Source organism: Myotis yumanensis, unplaced genomic scaffold, assembly GCF_028538775.1.
Source record: "Myotis yumanensis isolate MYYU_CA2020_CCGP unplaced genomic scaffold, mMyoYum1.0.hap1 SCAF_16, whole genome shotgun sequence".
Lineage (NCBI taxonomy): Eukaryota > Metazoa > Chordata > Mammalia > Chiroptera > Vespertilionidae > Myotis > Myotis yumanensis.
The window spans coordinates 33617677-33639279 of NW_027223767.1; the positions used below are offsets into that span (position 1 = coordinate 33617677).

Here is a 21603-nt window from a genome sequence, read left to right on the forward strand (position 1 = left end):
GTCTCTCACATCGATGTTTGTTTCCTCTCTCTCTCTCCTCCCCCCCCCCTCTAAAAATCAATGGAAAAAATATCCTACTCCTCAAGTGAAAAAAAATGTGAAAAAAATAACATAAAAAAATACTACATAAGGAGAAGCCTAATACCAGATAGTCTGCCCCATCTAACTCACTTCCTAGGCAATGAGCCTAGGCAATTCTTTGATGTGGTTGAATTAATTCCCATAGCAAACAGATATATTCATGCAACATCTCTACTCAGGTATCTTCAGGATTCCTCAATACTAATAAAGTCCACATTCCCTTAGCTCAACAATCAAGATGTACACGTGTCTACAAAAACCAAGTTAAATGAGTAGCATGCTTGGTATAAAACTAGAAAAAAACGACACAAAAACCAAGTTAAATGAGTGACATGCTTAGTATAAGAGACTAGAAAAAAAAATGACAGGGATTATGGCAATCAGGAAATCTTAAGTTCCATTTAAAGGGGTGAAGTTGCTTTTCCTGCCAATTATTGCTAAGCAGAAATGTGGGCCCTATATTTTCTAATCTTTGGATTTTTTCATGAGAAGTCATAGAGTTAATTTAGGCATGTGTTCACTTATGAAATTCAAAAGCTTTTTAAAAGATGTATAAGCCAAATTAAACTTGTGTGGGGATGAAATTTGTCATCTCTGAACTAATAACCAACCCCAAACCAATATACTTAATCTTTTTTGCTACCACTATCTTCATGTAATCCCATCCTCTAATGTGGCTGAACTGTTCCTTGTCTCCTGATCTATGCTTACTCTACATACTTTTGCTCTTCTTTCACGCTAGACTATTCCTCCCTCAGAGCTACATGCTACATATAAAATTTTACTTCTCCCTACACATAAGACCTAAAACTATAAAAGTCTTCAAAGAAAATATAGGAGAAAAGCTTTATGACATTGGATTTGGCAATGATTTCTTAGATATGATACCAATAGCACAGGCAATAAAAGTAAAAATAGGTAACTTGGACTACATAAAAATTTAAGACTGTGCATCAAATAACATAGACAACAGAACAAAAAGGCAACCTATAGAATGGAAGAAAATATTTACAAATCACAAATCTTTGGTTACAGGTTAATATCCAGAATATATAAAGAACTATAACTCAACAACAATAATAAAAACCTATTAAAAAGTGGGCAAAAGACATGAATAGACATTTTCCACAGGAGATATACAAATAGCCAACAATCATATGAAAAGATACTCAACATCACTAATCATTAGGGAAATGCAAATCCAACCACACTGAAGTATCAGGGTGGCTACTATAAAAAACAAATCACACACCTAATTCCTGTGCTGGGGATTTACAATACCGTGAGACATATTAGATATTGAATATTAAAGTTTCTGATTAAAACAATCATAATCCTTTCTTTAATTGCTCTTTTTAAAGTTCTCTTTCGAATAATACTATAGACTACAAACCAAGAAGAGTTTGATTTTTTGGTCCCTCTTCCTAGGCTTAAACAATCAATGAAATTGTTCTTAATCACCATTCAAACAAGGTGTTGGGTAAAATTTTTACTTGAACAATTTCCAATTCACTAATGTTTAATGAGAAAATATATTAATACAGTATTGTTTTTTAATTCACCTTCCCTGAAGTCCCAATGTTGTCAACATTCTGATTCTGTAATTTATACCCACACATACCTCAAGGCTGCTGAATGAACCACATTGAAAACACAGTTGCTCTAAAGCTAGAAGGAGCTTGTGGGTCATTCTCACCCTGAGCCTGTGCCTAAGAAGTGAATGAGGTCACAGTTGTATGATGGAACAAACCCTTTATGGGATTCTTGATCTGGTTGAAGCCCAGAAGTGGTAAGTAACATGGTCTAAAAATAGATAAATATATGAATTTTGTGGGAATCTACAGAGTCCTTTTTTTAAAAAAAAAAATGTATAATCTCTATGAGATGTTGAAACTAGTTTTTTAAAGGAATGATAATTTTGAGCCATGAGGATGACTTCACAGCACCTTTCAAGTGCCTAAATTGTGATCCTCTCCGGAGTGCCAGCTCTGTGGTAGGTTTCCAGATTTTCAGCACATGTCATTGAGTTGTTTAGGAAGAACTGCTTTCTAGGTTCTGAGATGAAGACCTGGAAAATTGATCGAACTCTAACCAGAGACTTTCCTTCACAGTTTAATAGTATATAATCGTCTAATATTCCTAAGTCAGTAACCCAGTTTTCTTCTCAATGAACCACCTAATACACTCTACATTTTGAAAAGATCATTGCAGAGATACAACCAACAATAAAAGTGGGGAGCCCTACCATCCCAGCTTCTGGTTCATAGGGCCCAACTCTCTAACTATGCAGAGTGGAAAAGAAGGACTAGGGAGGCCATAGTGGTTGAGTCCATTCAGGACGGTGTAGGGTAGCAAAACAGCACTGTATCCCACTCCTATTCTACTTTTAAGATCTATGGGTTCATAATAAATCACATGGGTTTCAGAGGGATCTCACAGAAGGGAACCCTGGAAAAATCTACTTACTACTACACAGGTATCCAAGATATAAACAGGTAAGTATTTTGGAAGTGCTATAACATTTTATTCTCTGTCAGTTATAATGAAATGTCCCATTGATTTCAAAAATAAATTTTGTCCTGAAATAATTTTTTCTACATATTCCAAGGGGACCTTCCACATGGCTTTCCAACTTTGCACAAACCTCTAACTTTAATTTATACATCTTACCATGCCTTGAGGCCCTGGACTTCAAATTTTAGGTCTTGAGCTGAGAACGTTGCAAAAGAAAGTTGTACTATAGAGAAATTAATCTGTGAGCCTTAATTGTACCTTCTGAATTCCAGACAGAGTTACTGGCCAAATGGCAGTTTCTGACATTAAGCAAAAATTTAAGCTGGATCCTCTAACAAAAATACCCAGCGCCCATGGCAAGAGGTAAGTAATGAACATATTAAGGCGATAAATATATTAAGGTAAGGAGTTATTAAGGTGATGAATATATTAAATATCCATAAAGGCTATGATGAAACAAGTTAGAATGCTCTTCAAAATATCTATTCTGTGAGCCCTGGCCAGTTTAGTTGAGTGGATAGAGGATTGGCCTGCAGACTGAAGTGTCCCGGGTTCAATTTTGATCAAGGCACAAACCTCGGTTGTAGGCTTGATACCTTGTGGGAGGCAACTAGTTGATGTGTCTCTCTCACAGACAGAGAGGAAGGGAGAGGGATAGAGAGTTAGAAACATCGATGAGAGAGAAACATTGATCAGCTGCCTCCTGCACACTCCTACTGGGTATGTGCCCACAACCAAGGTACATGCTCTTGGCCAGAATCGAACCTGGGACCCTTGAGTCTGCAGGCCGACGCTCTATCCACTGAGCCAAACCGGTTAGGGCACTAAATATATTTTAAATAAAATTAATTTATAAAATTATAATCTAATCTAATAAAAGACAAACATGCAAATTGACCTTACCTTTGCTATGCCTTAAGCCACACCCACCAGCCAATCAGAGCGACTATATGCAAATTAACCCAACCAAGACGGCAGCCGGCAGCCACGGAGCTGGAGTGAGCAGGAGGCTTGGTTGCTCCAGTGATGGAGGAATCAAGCTTCCTGGCCGGCTCTGAGCTCCACTGAAGGCAACAAAGTTTCAATTATAGAAAATAAATAAACCCCAGATACCTGCTTTCAGCCGGCGGAGCTGGAGCGAGCAGAAAGCCAAGCTTCCCGCCTCCACTGAAGGCAACAAAGTTTCAATTATAGAAGGTAAATCAATCCCAGAATTAAAAAAAGAAGAAAAGGAGAGGCTGGGAGCTTTCGTTCCTGGGGGGGTTGGCCAGCCTGAAAATGGCCCTCAGCCCCTCACCCAGACTGGCCAGGCACCCCAGTGGGGACCCCCCACCCTAAATGGGGGTGTGGCCAGTGTGAAAACAGCCATCAGCCCCTCACCCAGGCTGGCCAGGCACCCCAGCGGGACCCCCACCCTGATCCGGGCAAACCAGCCGGCCCCCACCCGTGCACCAGGCCTCTATTCTATATAATAAAAGGGTAATATGCAAATTGACTCTAACAGCACACGACTGGGAATGACTGTCACTATGACACACACTGCCCACCAGGGGGCAGACGCTCAATGCAGGAGCTGCCCCCTGGTGGTCAGTGTGCTCCCACAGGGGGAGCTCTGCTCAGCCACAAGCCAGGCTGACGGCTGCCAGTACAGCAGTGGTGGTGGGAGCCTCTCCTGCCTCCTCAGCAGCACTAAGGATGTCAGACTGCAATTAGGCCTGCTCCCCGCTGGCAAGTGGACATCCCCCAAGGGCTCCCGGGATGCCAGAGGGATGTCTGATTGTCAGCTTAGGCCCAATCCCCCGGGGAGCAGGCCTAAGCCAGCAGGTGGTCATCCCCCAAGGGGTCCCAGACTGCGAGAGGGCACAGGCGGGGCTGAGGGCCTCCCCCCCGAGTGCACAAATTTTTGTGCACTGGGCTTCTAGTAATTATTATAAGTTTACTTTGGAAATTACCATATTATAAGCAAACCCATTTTTTTCATAATATATTTTTATGTCCCTACACTAATAAGTACTGCAAATTTACACAAAATATCTATCTATAATAATAAAAGCGTAAGATGCTAATTAGACCGGACAGCTGAACGACCTTCCGGACATCCTTCCGGACGAAGCCGCTGTGGCCGAGGCAGAGACAGTTAGGGGTGATCAGGCCGGCAGGCGATCAGCAGGCAGGTGAGCAGTTAGGGGAGATCAGGCAGGCAGACAGAGTGGTTAGGGGTGATCAGGCAGGCAGGTGAGTGGTTAGGGGCAATCAGGCAGGCAGGCAGAGGAGTGGTTAGGAGCCAACAGTCCTGGATTGCGAGAGGGTTGTCCTACTGCCGGTTTAGGCCCGATCCCACAGGGACATCCGGCAGTCGGACATCCCCTGAGGGGTCCCGGATTGCAAGAGGGTGCAGGCCAGGCTGAGGGACCCCCCCCCCCCCGTGCACAAATTTCATGCACCGGGCCTCAAATATATATATATATATATATATAGAGAGAGAGAGAGAGAGAGAGACTGATCTACCTTTAATTTCTCATATGCTGGTAAAAAATATAATTTGGCAATTAAAGTCATAAAATAATCATGGATACAAACTTTTGCTATAAGGATATTCACCATAAGATTACTTAAACTAGTTAAACATTTGAAACAGCTTAAATAGTATAAGGCTTGGATTCTTGAGCTTTTGGAGTCAGATAAACCTTGTTTTTTGGAGTCAGATAAACCTTGTTGGAGTCCCAGGTTTTCCACTTATTCTCTTTGAGCCTCAGTTTCCTCTTTTGTAAAATGAAAAAAAATCATATATTTTTAAGGGGGTAAGGGTGATGGGCAAGTAAAGAACAGAGGGAGTTGGACCTCAGTGGTCAAGATTTTCTCACTGTCCACCCTGTAGCTTCTGGCAAGTGACTAACAGGTCCCTTAGATGGTATGACTCTAGATATATTGTGATGCTTACAATCATTCCAGTCAGCAAAAACTGATGAATGGAACTAATATTTGCTCGTTTCAAATAAGTATTTAATCTTTTCACATCTTTTCTCAGGGATAAAGTTTTACCAGGATCTTTCCCATGCCAATTAGGGCACAAAGAAAGGAAGTTGAGTGCTTCACAAATTCAAGGTAAAGAGAATCATTCCCCCAAATGAAAACATAAACAAAAGCCCCTTAATATATCTGATAAGTTTTTTCTCTGAGAGATTAGGAATTTCAAGGGTTGTCTACTGTACTCTGCTATTTGAGAGAGAGAAAATTTAATTCAATATCTAATTTGTGGGAAGGAAGGGGGATTACTTTCAAGTAAATATCTTCCACTCCAGCCAGGTGGCTCAGTTGGTTGCAGCATCAACCTATGAACCAGGAGATCACAGTTCGATTCCCAGTCAGGGTACATGCCTGGGTTGTGGGCTAGATCCCCAATAGGGGGCGTGTAGGAGGCAGCTGATTAATGAGTCTCATCATTGATGTTTCTATCTCTTTCCCTCCCTTCTTCTCTGAAGTCAATTAAGATTTTTTCAAATTAAAACCAATATGATATAAAATTTAAAATAAATTTTAAAACATAACCATGCCTACATGCACATTACCTCTCTGACCTCTCCTGCTCCTCCTCTCCTCTTACTTACTCTGCTCCAGCCACACTCACGTCCTTGCTGCTCCTGGAACATGCCGGGCCCATCCACCTTAGGGCCTTTGCTCTAGCTCTTTCTTCTCTCAGATATCCACTCCCTCTCACCTATTTAATACAAGCAACCTATCCCTCAATCCCTGGTACTCCCAGTCCCCTGACCTTACATTACTTTTTCATTTTTCTATAGCACTTACTACATATTATCTATGTAGTTCTAGATAGATTACCTTCTAACATATTATCTAATTTGCATATTTATGAAAGAGCAGAGATCTTTTTTTGTTTAGTGCACAAATGTTTCCTCGGCACCTAGAGCAGCCCCTGGCACATAGAAGGTATGCAATAAATGTTGATGAAGCTGCATTGATGCCTGAATGCCTACTAACATGCTCAAAATACTATGAAAAATAGAAACAAGTCAGAGATGGTTCCAGCCCTAGAGAAGCCTTCCTTTCATTAAGGGAGAGTGATGTAAACTTTAGACACAATTATAAGGCAGGTATCATTATCTCTATAGAATTAATCACTCTTGTACATGAAGATGCTAACACTTCAATGTGATATGAAATGTTTTATTTTGGTGCCATTTGGGATATACTTTCTTCTGGGTTTATTTGTTCATTTGCTAATTTTAGAAACTACATTGTAATTTTGGCTCCAGTTAATTAACGCATTGAGTATTTCTTTGAAAAAAACTTTGTGTCTATACAACACATACAGACCTCAGATTTCTCTAGGTTTGAAGTCAGGTGAGCTGCCTGGTTCCTCTTCTCCAGGCCTTAACACTGAAATGAAGGTGTTGGTCAGCCTGGCCTGTTATCTGGAGGCTCTGGAGGAGAATCTGCTTCTGAGCTTATTCAGGTTTTTGGCAGAATTCAGTTTGTACAGTTGTAGGGCTGAAGTCCCCATTTCCTTGCTGGCTGTCAATCAAGAGCCTTTCTCAGTCCCTTCTGCTTTCCACATCACATTGCCCTCCCGCATCTTCAAACCAGCAACAGTGGGTCAAGCCCTTACTCTGATAATCCAAGATCCTCTATTTTAATTACATCTGCAAAATCCCTTTTGTCATGCAATGTAATAAGTTCACAGATTCCAATAATTAGGGTGTGGACATCTTTCAAAGGTCATTTTGCCTACATGTTTGGTTTTCCACCAACTAGTTGATTCCAGTTCAAAACTCATGCAAGGACACTATCCTTCTTAAGGAATGTCTATTAAGTACTCATATTTCTCTCAATATATTTTCAGAACATGATCTCCAATCAACTGTATTGTCTGTCCTAGTTCCATTAAAATATGTATGTATTCTTGAATAACTGTCCTAACTAATTTCCACTTCCCCAGCCTTCCAAGATGCCTACAACTTCTTTACCAAGGATAAAACTGGCTGTATTGATTTTCATGGAATGATGTGCACTTTAGCTAAGGTGGGAATGCATCTAACCAAGCATGATCTCTATAATGAATTAAAATATGCTGATATTGACGGTGAGTACTTAAACTTCTTATTTTTCTCATAAAAGCTTTCCTTAAATATATATTTTTCTCTCAGGGACCTTATGAACATGAGAAATGAACCTCACTTATTTGCTAAAAGTATATATGTATGGGGTTCTCTTTAAGGATATCAGTGAGGTATGTGTACAAGTTATAAAATCAATGTAATGCTTCCTTGAAAAATCCTGTGTGGAAAATAAAAGTGGTTGCCATATTTCAATATTGAATTCAGATTACCTGTCGTCATGTACATTTTGGAGGGTGCCTTACAATAACAGATGCAAAGGCATTGACAATTTCACAATGCCATGTTGTCAGGGAAATCCAAGCCCTTTGTTTCTGTATGAATCATAATTACGACAAATCTTCCTTCCATCATTACAACCCACCTATATTGAATTTCAAATGCCACAGAATGTTTGTTGATATTTTTTAAAAATATATTTTATTGATTTTCTACAGAGAGGAAGGGAGAGGGATAGTCAGACACATCGATGAGAGAGAAACATCGATCAGCTGCCTCTTGCACACCCCCTACCAGGGATGTGCCCGCAACCAAGGTACATGCTCTTGACCGGAATCGAACCTGGGACCCTAGAGTCCGCAGGCCGACGCTCTATCCACTGAGCCAAACTGGTTACGGCTGTTTGTTGATATTTTTGTAGCATGTAGATAATGTTTTCTTTGCATATATTGACCTACTGATTAGTAGCCCAAACTGATATGTTGTGTGGGAAATATATTCAGAATATTATTTTCTCACACCTCTCCCCACCCAGCTGCCAGTGCCCTGTTCAGTTTGCATCAGTTCCCCATGTGAGTCGATGTCACCAGTTAGTTAAAGCTTCACTTGTTTCCACTAACTGCCCAATCTTTCTATTCTTTCATTGAAACACACTCACACGACTCTAATTGCACTTAATTTTAGAGGAAACAATGTACAACTTGGGGATGTTGTAATAATAGAAATATTAGAGGTATAGAGTGGAAAGCAGGGGTGGACTCCTTGCAAAATGGCAAGTCTCTATTAAAGGAGTGAATGGATAGGACTGTAGTAGTTAGGAGCCCCTGGTTTGATGTTTACACCCCACCATTGCTTCGATGTGCTGTGGGTGACTAGTGTCTAAGACCACTTCAAGAAGACCTGAGCACATCTCCAACCCTAAAATGCTCTGATTTTAACTATTAGATGGCCCATGATATTTTCATTTTTATATTTAAAATATAATTTGATAATTAAAATGCATCTTATATCCTTGTTCTGAGACTTAGATTTCTGTTGCAGGAGATGGGAAAGTGAATTTCTCAGACTTTATGAAGGTGCTAACAGATAAGGACCGCTTTCTTAGAGCTGTGGGTAAGTAGAGATACTACGGAATATATAGCAGATGAAGTAGTTGCAATTCACTGCATAGTAAATATTATTCATTTCAGCCTCCAGTGAGGAGACAAATCAAGAATGTGTACTCGGGAATGTGACTTACTTTTGTACTGCTTCTCCCAAACTGTATTTGCTGAGCAAATTGATACAGTTTTAGGTTTAACTTCTCCAGGATATACTATTTTTTGATCTCTAATGAGAGCACTCAGGCAGTGGTGTAGAAAAATACATCTTTTATAGAATTTTAATTCTTTACTGAGTACATGTGCTACTTTGAGAGGCACTCCTTTTATAAAAGAAAAAAATATAGAAAAAAGAAAAATGCTCTGTCTCATGCAAATTTGGGTGTACATAATTTACTGTTCCCCCAAAATATCCTCCTCACCCTGAGGAAGCCTCTGCCCTCAGTGCAAGGGCTGTGGAGAGTCTGCTACAGGTTAGAGAGCATGTTCTCACATAAGGTTATAAATAATATGAAAGTAAATATTTTTATTAGTCCTCTGATGGTTTGTTTATGAGTTTAACAGGTGCCTTGGAAAGTCTAATCCTATTCATATCATGCTTTCTAGGATAAATACATTCCAAATTCCAGATACTATATATTGTTTTGAAAATATACCCATTCATGGCTATGTACTGTCCTTAGCGCAAACAGAACTTATTGCTTCAAGTACCGTTATAGTAACAAGGATTTGCCTGCAAGCCAGAGCTATATTTACCAACCACTCCTTTACCTAGAACAGGACAATTGTCCTTAACATATAATTCATGTTTGTGTTAAATGTATTACTATATTTACTTAGAGGCCATTGAACTAAAAGTCTTTTTTCAATTCCATGATTATTTTGTCTGTTCAATAATAAAAATTACCTTTCTATAATAGAACAGATGTTGAAAGTTTTTCTAAAATTCTCAAGTCTTTGATTTGGTATTAATTTTGTAAATACAATAAAAAGACTGTCGTTTTAGTACTTCTTTGATGATTTTTTTTCAGAAAGCATTTTGAATCTTTTTTTCCCCTTCATAGTTCCAGAAAAAGACAAGTGTTTAGATTTTGCTGGAAACCCAGGGATCCTGTTGTTTGAAATTCTATCAAAGCTTGTAGAGATTTCAGCCTTACCCAGAAAGGCTATAATAGAATTAGTAAGGTAAGTGACAAAGGGGCAAAAAGGACCTTCTCAGAAGCACCTATGAGGATATTAACAAGGCAGTCTCCTCTCACTAACATTCTACTTCACGGGGTCTGCTCCAAAACAAAGGAGATGTGTGGGCAGATGGTCATGTGCCACAACATGAGATGTCATCACTTTATCCCCACAGTACTTACTGCCCAGCTCTGAAATTGCAAGGCTGCCCTCAGACCATCTCCAGTCCCCACTTAAGGACCTAAGACAGCTAAGAAAGTTCAGCCTTTCCTACCTTAAGCTAGGGAATCCCAGGAAAATAAGACTTTTCCAAGGATGATTTGGGGTGGGCTTAAAAGTCTAGTTTAAATACAAACACTCCCATTCATGCTAGAACTACTAGGGGCTTTCAAGAGGTCCTTTGAGTGTGAGAGAAGGCACAGCAAGTTCAGACTTGCCAAAGTAGCCTTTGGAGTGGAGCAGAGCCAGATACAAAATGAGTGGAAGATGAGGAAGCATTCTCACACCCAAATGAGTCTTTTTCCTGGGAGCAGGGAGGAGAGGAGAGAGAAAGAGAGAAACATTGATTTGTTGTTCCACCTATTTATGCACTCACTGGTTGCTTCTTATATGTGCCCTGATGAGATCCAACCCACAACCTTGGCATATCAGGATGACGCTCTAACCAACTGAGCTACCCAGCCAAGAACTACCTGGTTGGTCTTGGGAAAGAGGAAGGAAGCCAGAGCCCAGAAACTACATATATAAAATAGTCAAATGGGCCCTAATCAGTTTGGCTCAGTGGCTAGAGTGTCGGCCTGCGGACTGAAGGGTCCTGGGTTCGGTTCCAGTCAAGGGCATGTACCTTGGTTGCGGGCACATCCCATTGGGGGCTGTGCAGGAGGCAGCTGATCGATGTTTCTCTCTCTTGGTGTTTCTGGCTCTCTATCCCTCTCCTTTCCTCTCTGTAAAAAATCAATAAAATATGTTTTTAAAAAAATAGTCAAATGGGTCCTAGCCAGTTTGGCTCAGTGGATAGAGCACCAGCTTGCAGACTGAAGGGTCCCAGGTTCAATTCTGGTCAAGGGTACATGCCTGGGTTGTGGGCTCAGTCCCCAGTGTGGGGTGTGCAGGAGACAGCCAATCAGTGATTCTCTCTCATCATTGATGTTTCTATTTCTCTCTCTCCTTCTCCCTTCCTCTCTGAAATCAATAAAAAATATATTAAAAATATATGTATCTACACTAATAAAAGATAAAGATGCTAATTGACTGTACCTTTGCTATGCCCAAGCCACGCCCACTAGCCAATCAGAGCAACTATATGCAAATTAACCCAACCAAGATGGCAGACAGCAGCCACGGAGCTGGAGCAAGCCGGAGGCTTGGTTACCCTGGTGATGGAGGAAGCCAAGCTTCCTGCCGGCTGTGGCCTCCGTAAAAGGCAACAAAGTTTCAATTATAGAAGACAAATAAATCCCAGATACCTGCTTCCAGCCAGCCTCCACTGGGAGCTTGGGTGGCTGGGGGCTTGGCCAGCCTGCAAACGGTCCTCAGCCCCTCACCCAGGCTGGTCAGGCACCCCAGCTGGGACCCCACCCTGAAGGGGCTGTGACCAGCCTGCAAACAGCCATCAGCCCCTCACCCTGGCTGGCCAGGCACACCAGCGGGGACCCCCCTCCCTGAAGGGGGTGTGGCCAGCCTGAAAACAGCCCTCAGGCCCTCACCAAGGCTGGCCAGGCACCCCAGCGGTACCTGACCCGGGACACCCTTCAGGGCAAACAAGCCAGCCCCCCACCCATGCACCAGGCCTCTATCCTATATAATAAAAGGGTAATATGCAAACTGACCCTAACAGCAGAACGACTGGGAATCACTGGTCACTATGATACACACTGACCACCAGGGGGCAGATGCTCAATGCAGGAGCTGCCCCCTGGTGGTCAGTGTGCTCCCACAGGGAGAGCTCTGTTCAGCCACAAGCCAGGCTGACGGCTGCCAGTACAGCGGTGGTGGTGGTGGGAGACTCTCTCGTCTCCTCAGCAGCGCTAAGGATGTCCGATTGCAGCTTAGGTCCAGGGAGTGGGCCTAAGCCAGCAGGTGGTCATCCCCTGAGGGGTCCCAGACTGCGAGAGGCCACAGGCCGGGCTGAGGGACCCTTCTAAGTGCACAAATTTTTGTGCACCGGGCCTCTAGAATACCCAGTGACTGGAACACTGTAATGACTGAAATGACCTGTCATTATGACACCCATTGCGCCCAGTGAACTCGCCCAACCTGGATGTGGGGCTGACCAGGCAACCTCCTGTGATCCTTCCCACCAGTCACCCCACCCCCAATTGGCCCCCACCACCCCAATCGGCCCACAGCCCCTCCCTCAAGCTGGCCCCACCCCTGATCACCCCCCTATCCCAATAGGGGCGGGAGCCTGCTGGCCAACCTCCTGTGGACCCTCCTCCCACCCGGCCCTCCCTCAGTGGGCCTCTACCACACTGATTGGCCTGCAGCCCCTGCCCCCAGCCAGCTCCACCCCCGATTGCCCCCCACACCAATCAGGAGCGGGGCCTGCCAGCCAATCACCTGTGACCCCTCCCCCCAGCCAGCCTGGCCATGATCGGCCTGATCAGAGCAGACCGGCTGGCCAATCTCCCACCATCTCTTCCTCCCAACAGGCCCAGCCCCAATCTGCCCCAATTGGAGCTGGGCTGGCCGGACCCCACCCATGCACGAATTCGTGCACTGGACCTCTAGTAAATAAATAAAGTAGTCAAATGGCCTGTGGCAGTATTCAGTAGATATTCTATAAATGTCACAGAAACAGGCATTCAGTAAGTAATAGTGAATGACTATACAAATTAAATTTAAAATAAATTTATTCAGTATATATAACTTGCAATTTGACTCTCCCCCTCCCCCACCCCCCATTTGTCTAACAGGCACTTTTTCAATAGAACTGTAGCATTTTTTAATTTATTTCTGGATTATTTTCTTTCTTCCTTTATTTATTTTAGCTATTTTCAAAGAAAATTCCAAGAAACCACTGCAGGAATATTGTGGAATCCCTCCCCTACAGATTATGGAAAAAGGAGATTTAAGGCAGACATGTGCACACCTCTGACCTCAAGCACAGCTGCCTTTGCTAATGCTACTCGGATTGCAGTAATGAAAGAAAAGGATTTATTCAAATATCTTGAGGAGCTCAGGAGTAAGAGCCATTTATTTTTTTCCCTCTATTGTAAAGGATTTATTTATATATTAATGGTCAGAAATAAATACAAGAGGCCAAGTGCTGTAAGAGCAGGACCACAGCCTATCTACCCAGATATCATTTGAAAGCAAAAATGTATATATTACCTGAGTGCTCAGATACCTGGATGAAGCTGAGAGTCTTCAGGAAGTGGAGGGGTGGAGGTCACAGGAGAGTAAAAAAAATGGGTCATGGCACAGAGAAGTGTAGACAAAGCAAAATAGATGCCACATGTATGTCTTTCATGTGAATTTCTTATATTATTTGTGATAACATTTTTTATCTTTTTAGGATGCAACCCTCCTTCAGATAACCCATATTCAAAAATACCCATCTTTCCGTTGTTTCCTAATGTGGATGGGCTGGTAATGGGAAAGCCATTCAAAGACATGCATAAATTAGAAATGCTTAGGAGAAAGGAGCCTCTGAGTTTCTTTGATAACTACTTTTTCCATAAAAGAGATTGGAAAACACAGGTGAGATTTAGATTTTGTCACATCAGTTAATTTAAATACTTGCGTTGTCTTTATTGACTTCAGAGAGGACGGGAGAGGGGGAGAGAGATAGAAACATCAATGATGCCGAAACCGGTTTGGCTCAGTGGATAGAGCGTCGGCCTGCAGACTGAAAGGTCCCAGGTTCGATTCCGGTTAAGGGCATGTACCTGGGTTGCGGGCACATCCTCAGTCGGGGGTGTGCAGGAGGCAGCTGATCGATGTTTCTCTCTCATCGATGTTTCTAACTCTCTATCTCTCTCCCTTCCTTTCTGTAAAAAATCAATAAAATATATTAAAAAAAAAAAAAGAAACATCAATGATAAGAGAGAATTATTGATTGGCTGCCTCCTGCACACCTCACACTGGGGATCCAGCTCACCTGGGCGTGTGCCCTGACTAAAATCAAACCGTGACCCCCTGGTTCATAGGTCGATGCACAACCACTGAGCCATGCCAGCCGGGCTAAATACTTGTGTTTTTAAGTTCTAACTTACACAGAACTAGTAACATGCTTTTTAATGACAGATATTTTTAGTCATTTTATTTCAAACCAGATTCCATAGACATAGTCCTAAATTTAAGCTCAGGTATAAATATTTAATTTCAACAAATAGTTAAACTTACTGAAAAATACAATCCTAGGTTTCGGGGTTGGGGGGTGGGGAATACAAGAATAATAATAAAAAGGCCCTCAGGTCCTACCTCCAACTGTTCTTCCATCAACTCGGGGACCAGAAGCTGCATTTTGGTCTCCCTCAACTGGCTCTAGATGGTGGTTGGGCCAGACACAACCCAAAGGAACAATGTTGTGGTGGAGGGGCTGTTCTGCCCTTGGACTGGAACCTCATTTATACTCCCAGCTGAACCTTCTGGATCTACTTCAAGATCTGTTGCCTCTAATCTATTTGCCCTCCTCTCAAGGTACACTTATCATCATGAGTTTTAAGGTCTCAGGCAAGTATCCCCTAGTTTCTGGATAGTCTTTCAAGCTCTGTCCTTACCCTGGTTTGTCACAGGCCTTCCAGCCTTAGAAACAAGATCAAGCTTTGACTAGAGACTAGCCCACCCTGTGGAGCATCTCTGGGTTTCAGAGATCCATGTGTGGTTCACATCATTATAACATGCCTAAAAGGTCCCTGTAGGCATAGGTTTAAGAGTCCCAGAAGCAGGAGGAGGGAGAAAAAAATAGGGAATTGCTCATCAATAGGGATGAAGTAAAAATTATGCAATATGAATAAATTCTAGAGATCTGCTCTACAACACTGTGTATGTAGTCAATGCTGTATCGTACACTAAAAATAGTGTTGAGGATAGAGCTCTTGTTAAGAGTTCTTACCACAGTAAAATAATAAAAAAAAATTTTAATGAGTCTCATGATGATCACAAATGACCTAAAGTCAAGACTTTGTCTTTAGCTCTCCAAATGAAGTCACACCCACAGGCAAATATCATTGACAATATGGTTTATCAGTATTTTTTAAAGTGCCAACATGCAGCCAACATTGAAAACCATTGCTCAATGAAAAGGGGAAACTGAATAAATGAGGGGCAGAGACAGAGCTGTCTATATAACTTGTGAGGCCTAGTGTACAATAAAAATGTAGGCCCCTTGTCCAAAATTATTAAGAACATAAAGACAGCAACAGTGGAACATTAAGCTGAATTCAGGGCCCTTCTAAATTTGAGGTCCTATGTAATTGCATAGGTCACACACCCATGAAGTTGGCCCTGGAAAGAGGATAATTGAAGGGATACGGTCCAGGGAACAAATAAAGATACAGGGGGAGATTTTGGCCTTGGAAATTAGGAAAAACTCACATATAAGAGGGAAGGAGGAAAAACCAGGTTCAAGGATGGAGATATCCTAAGGTGGAAAGAAGAGTAAAAAGGATTCATATTAGATAGCCTTGAAGAGACAATCTGAGGGAGTATGAAGGTCTAGTTTTCTAGTGGTTACTAGGAAGACTGTTAACAGTGAATGAAGAAAAGTAATATCAAACAGTACTGAAGGTTTGGAAGAAATTAGGCAATATACATTTTCACAAAAGCAATCAGCATATTCACAAGATTTCTACTGTATTGTCCAGCAGCCCAGGAACAAGGAACATGGATGGCTTGTTCTCATGAGAAGTCTGGGAGTAATATACATTGTACTCTGTGGAGAGCATATTCATTTCAGTGCTGTGTGATGGCTTGGAAAGTTTGAGTAAGGATGGATTTGGCTCCTCTCTACCCTCTATATCCATTCCATACATAAATCATCTCAAAGTCAATACTTCTCTTATGAGAAGGCTTTATCATTATAAGAGAGAATTTGCTAAATGCCCATCTACACATGGGACAATACCTGGTACCCCAAAACACCTGAGAAGTGCTTTAGCAATAACCTTATAAATCATAACAAACCCTTTCATAATACAATATACTTCTGTTTATTATGTCTTTGTTGTATAATTCAAACTAAAATACATCACTAACCTTCTTTTAAAATGCGCATCAAGGCAGCAAATATAAAGCTTATCGACTCTCCCTCCGGCTACCCAACTGAGCTCCTCACCATTGACCAAATGTTGAAGAAAAAGGAGAAATGGACAGTGGCTGAGGCAGCTGCTCTTAAACCGCATGTGAGTACTCAGACTTGAATGCCTTCCCAGAAAGCATTGATAAAAATATTTTCCACTTCAATACTACAACCATAAAACCAAGAGGGTATTTTCTCCTCTGTCTTTAAAATAAGACATAGATCATTTCTAATTTTTACCTGTTGTAATGACTTTTTTTTAACTTTTAAAATTGATTTCACAGAGAGGAAAGGAGAGGGATATAGAGAAACATCGATGAAAATCATTGATTGACTGCCTCCTGCACACCCCTACTGGGGATTAAGCCAGCAGCCCAGGCATGTGTCCTGACCAGGAATCAAACCGTAAACTCGTGGTTCATGAGTCAACCCTCAACTACTGAGCCACACCAGCTGGGCATAATGACATTTCTTGCTCTATAATCAAATGGATTCCAATGTTAACTGTTATAATTTATCCTGCTAATCACCTATGGAGCCATACCCAGCATCATTTCTGGGACATTAATTTGTTTCATGCTGGAAATAGATACTAAATCAACAATCACAGTGAGTGGTACACTCAAGGAATCATGATGAGTTAAAGATTCTTTATTACAACAGCTAAAAGAATAATAGTGACAATAGTTTAAGTGAGCTTCCTAGGTGCCAGGCATTGTGTTCTTCAAGTGCTCTAATTCACATGCACTAATTCATTTACTTATCACAATGACCCTTTGAGGTAGGCACTGTTATCATTCCTAATCATTTTACAGATATGCACAGAGAGGTTAAGTGAGTTGCCCAAAGGCACACAGCTAGGCAATAATAGAGCCAGAATTATAAGCACTGGCAGCTTGGCTCCAGAATCCACACTTGTAACCACAAGTCTATGCTACCTGTCTATTTTTGTGACCTGACTTCTTAGTTACTTTTGTAGTCCACAGAAACAGACTGAGGTGTATTTATTTTATTCCGCCTCCCTTCTGTATTTGACACTAATGACAAAACTCTCCTTGACACTTTCTACTTCCTTGGCCTTTACAATACTGGATCTTCAATTCTCCTTGTAGCTCTGTGTCCTTTTTCTCTTCTTTCCTGAATGTTCATCCCTAAGTCTTAATATTTCCTTGTTTTCTAGTGTCATCCTGCTGCTCTTCTCATTATATACGCTCATCCACTCATTTGTTCAGTAAATATTTATCCATTGTTAACAAAGTTCTGGGATTAGGAGATACCAGAGAGAAAAAAACACAGTTCCTATCCTCACAGAGCTTAGAGTAAGGGTGGTAGACAGGGAGAAGGAAATGAGCAATAGTAATTGTGATAAATGTAACTTCAATGAAGGCTACTGAGAGCCCAAGGCCTCCAGGCTGGCACACCAGATGCCCCAAGGGCTGAGATGCTTGGGAAGATCAATAACTTGGCATACCTATAACCCAGTCAGAGCAGAATATTGGGGATCTCTGCATTAATCGAAGGAAAAGCTGGGATGAGTATTGTTTGGACTATTGATCTACCCTACGTATTTCAACTGCCACCTATACACTAATAATTTATAAATTTGTCACTAGTCTGGACTTCTTTCCAGTACTTCTGTCTTACCTCTCTGACTGCTAGACATTTCTACTTCACTGTCTCATAGCATATCCAACTTGACATGTCCAAAACCAAATTCATTATCTGCATCAAACTGGCTATTCCTTGGGTGAATATCTCAGATGTTGATATCTACCATCTTCCCAATCACTGAAACTAGAAAGCCAGGAGTCATCCTTAAGTTACACATTTTCCTCATTCCTCACATCTACCAATCACCAAATCTGGCTACTCTCATTCCCCTGAAGATTTTTCAAATCTGTCCTCTTCACTCCATCCTATCACTACTGCCTTCATCAGGTTCAGCCTAGACAACAATCTCCAACCTTGTAGCCCTACCTCTTGGCTGCTCCCCTCTGCCTATTCTCCACACAGGAGATCCAACTATATCACTGTCCTGCTTAAGAATGAATGCTTCCTTCTCACGGATGACAGGGTTTTTCAAGTATATTTCATGCTCCACACAATTGACGAATTTATCCCACGTCCATCAGAAAGAGTGGCTCACTACAGCGTGATTCTCACTGAGGAAAGGGTTCTCCCCAGCCTAAGGGAGGCCAAGTCTAGGCCAATCACTGGTACAGCAGGCCTTGCCTGCCTTGCCTTCATCACTCCCTCCCACTTTAAACTTGACGCTTTAGCAATAGCACAGTGCGTTACCCCCCTTCCCCACCAACACCAGGATATTTATTATTGCCTTTGAGCCTTTGCTTATACTAACCCCTCTCCCTGGAACACCTTCCCGTCACCACTCTCTCAATTCTACAAAATCCTTAAGGACCTACGGAGCTCAACATTTTCTCCCTCCCTGACCTAGGGTGGACTGAGAGCCATTCTGGGCACTCCTCTTATAGTCAGAGCCTATCGCCATCCCACATTTCCTCTTTGTTTTAGTCTATTGTATTATTAATATTCTTATAAAATTTCTTATAATCTCATTATTCCAAAGTAATTTATTTTCATTGTCCATCAACTCCTAACTCCTCAAGAGGCACCTCCAATATATAAACTCGGTGACTTTCAACATAACTCTCAGGATATTTAGAATTGTGGTCCACAAATCAAAGATATTTTAAGATAACAACTGTAAACTTCTCCTTTCTCGTTACAGGTGAAGAGAGCTATAGAAATCTATAACTTAGGAACTGCTCTTGAGCACCGGAAAGAAATGCTAAATTTCTGGCATAAGATCCGAGGGGATTTGGTTGGAGTAGACACTAAAAATGAGTCCTTTTATGAAACCTTTTCTACTTATACATGGTCCTGGAATGTTTGCCAAGAATTACTTTCCCCAAAGGACTTAAGGTTGTTTGATGCCTGCATGAATAGAAATTCCTTCCACAATTCTTCAGTCTCTTCCTCTTCGGATACCAGTGAATGTGACATAGAAACAGGAAGAAAAAGAAAACGGAAAGGTTTCAAAGGGTCTCGACAATGAAATTCCTACATTTTCTAAGCAGCTCATTTCATTCTACTTTTTCATAGATATCAAAATTATGGTTCTTTGATTTTGTCTAGTACATTCTTAGCAGCTGGAAATGTTGACATCTTTTAAATTCTAACCAGTGAAAAAGTTTAAGTCATAATATGGATTCCCTTTTCTAATTGTTTCTAGTAAATAAATGTCATTCAGTTATTTCCCTAGCAACCAGCTGCCCTCTGCTGCCCCCATCTGGCTCTGGCTCAACACTGCCCGGGCAGGAGAAAAACTGAAAGCAGGCACTTACCTGGACACAGAGCTACTTACCCTTGTGAGCTCCTAAGGGCCCTCCCAGCAATAAACATCTGAGTTTATGTGACTATAAATGGCATTAGGGTTTTTTTTTTATTATTTGTCAGGGTGGCCTGAGGCAGTGGATGACAATGACCTTTCCGTTTCAGGGAATAATATCACCATTCCCCAGGGAGTCTTGATTAAATGTGGGTGTTCCTAAGGCTCCTTTAGCCACATACCTTCAGGCCCTCTTAAAAACAGCCCTTCTCACCCATTACATTTCTTGTTGTTGCCCTTTAATACACGGAATAAAGCAGCACATAATAACTATATTAAAAGTTTTGGGTTGTAATTATTTTATTGTGGAAAATGTATATAAAACTTACTATTTTAATCATTTTTAAGTGTATATCACCCATTACACTTTTTCCATTATAGAAAAAGGAAAAAATAAATAATAGAAAAAGGAAAGGACATGTTCCATATTGATGGTGCCAGTGGCTTCTAATGTAAAATTATAACATTCCAGGAAAAAGCAATAAAGAGAATGAAGGTAGCAAAACTGTTTAATAAAATAGCCTTGAAGTAATTTTGTGTTACCTTGAATATTCAAAACCATCTAAATATAATTGCCATTATTCATAATATTATATTGGGAAAAATAACTAACTTTATAGATAAATGGCCATGTTTTCTAACAAAAAAAAAGATTTATAGTTTGATAAGAGTTGTTTATTTTTGTATGGCTGCGAGTGTAACAGGCAATCTAAGAGATTTAATTTGGATGCCAAAATATTAGAATTCTTGGTATACTTCCTTGGACCAAGGGGATAATAAAATAATGTTTTAAGTAGATCTGTCCTGGAAAATAAAAAATGTACAGTAATATATTCTTTATATTAAATTGCCACATACTGTTGGTGACAGTATAAACTAGCATCTCTCTGATGGAATACAGTATAGCAATGGGTACTCAGCCATTCATTCGCCAATTATTTGTTGAGTTGCATACTATGTATGCTGGACCCTGGATCCAGGATCTGGATATATAACAGTAAACAAACAGATAAAATGCCCTGACCTCACAGAGCTTAGTAATGGAGCTAATTATAACCATTGACTCAGTACTTCCAGTTCTAGAAATTATTACTAAAGAAATAACCATGAATGTACAAAATGATTTTGTTTTAAGGATGTTTATCATGTTGAATTTTTAGGTAAGAAACTTAAAGAAGTCTAACTGTCCAATAAATCGTGATACAACTATATAAAACAGTACCAGGATAATTAAAATGATGTTGTAAAAGAATATTTCAAACAAAAGAATGATATCCACACGCTATTATTAAGTGTAAAAGCATGCTACAATTGCTAAGAAGCATGAGAGAACTTTATGGGTTAGTTCTAAAACTTAATTATGATGGTGGTTGCACAAATATAGATTTTTACAAAAACTCATTGAACCGTACCCGTAAAGTGGATGAATTTAATTGTATGTAAATTATACCTCTATGAAGCTGTAAAAAAAAAATGTGGCACGGAACAGTTTGTTCTGAAAGTAACTTAAAAGTTATTTCTACAAATAAATTAGAAAAAGAAAGGAAGGATATAAACCAAAACGTTTAATGGGTTAAATGAAGGATGAGATGGGATTTTTTCTTTTGTCTTACCTATACCCTCTAAATGTTCCATAATAAATACATATTTATGTTGCAATAAGTAAAAACAAAACAGAAAATCTATTTTAAAATTGAAGTTTTAAAACCAGCCTTTTCA

General features: G+C 40.8%; 1 protein-coding gene across 1 annotated transcript; it reads left to right on the plus strand.

Annotated features, from left to right (window-relative positions):
- Positions 1-2872: 2872 nt before the first annotated feature.
- On the plus strand, positions 2873-19569 carry EFCAB3 (EF-hand calcium binding domain 3). Its single transcript, XM_070394650.1, has 9 exons — positions 2873-2958; positions 5624-5700; positions 7553-7696; positions 8991-9062; positions 10114-10234; positions 13222-13415; positions 13749-13933; positions 16456-16578; positions 19225-19569. The coding sequence occupies exons 1-9, from the start codon at positions 2885-2887 to the stop codon at positions 19549-19551; spliced, it is 1317 nt and encodes a 438-aa protein (XP_070250751.1). The 5' UTR covers positions 2873-2884; the 3' UTR covers positions 19552-19569.
- The last annotated feature ends 2034 nt before the right edge of the window (positions 19570-21603 follow it).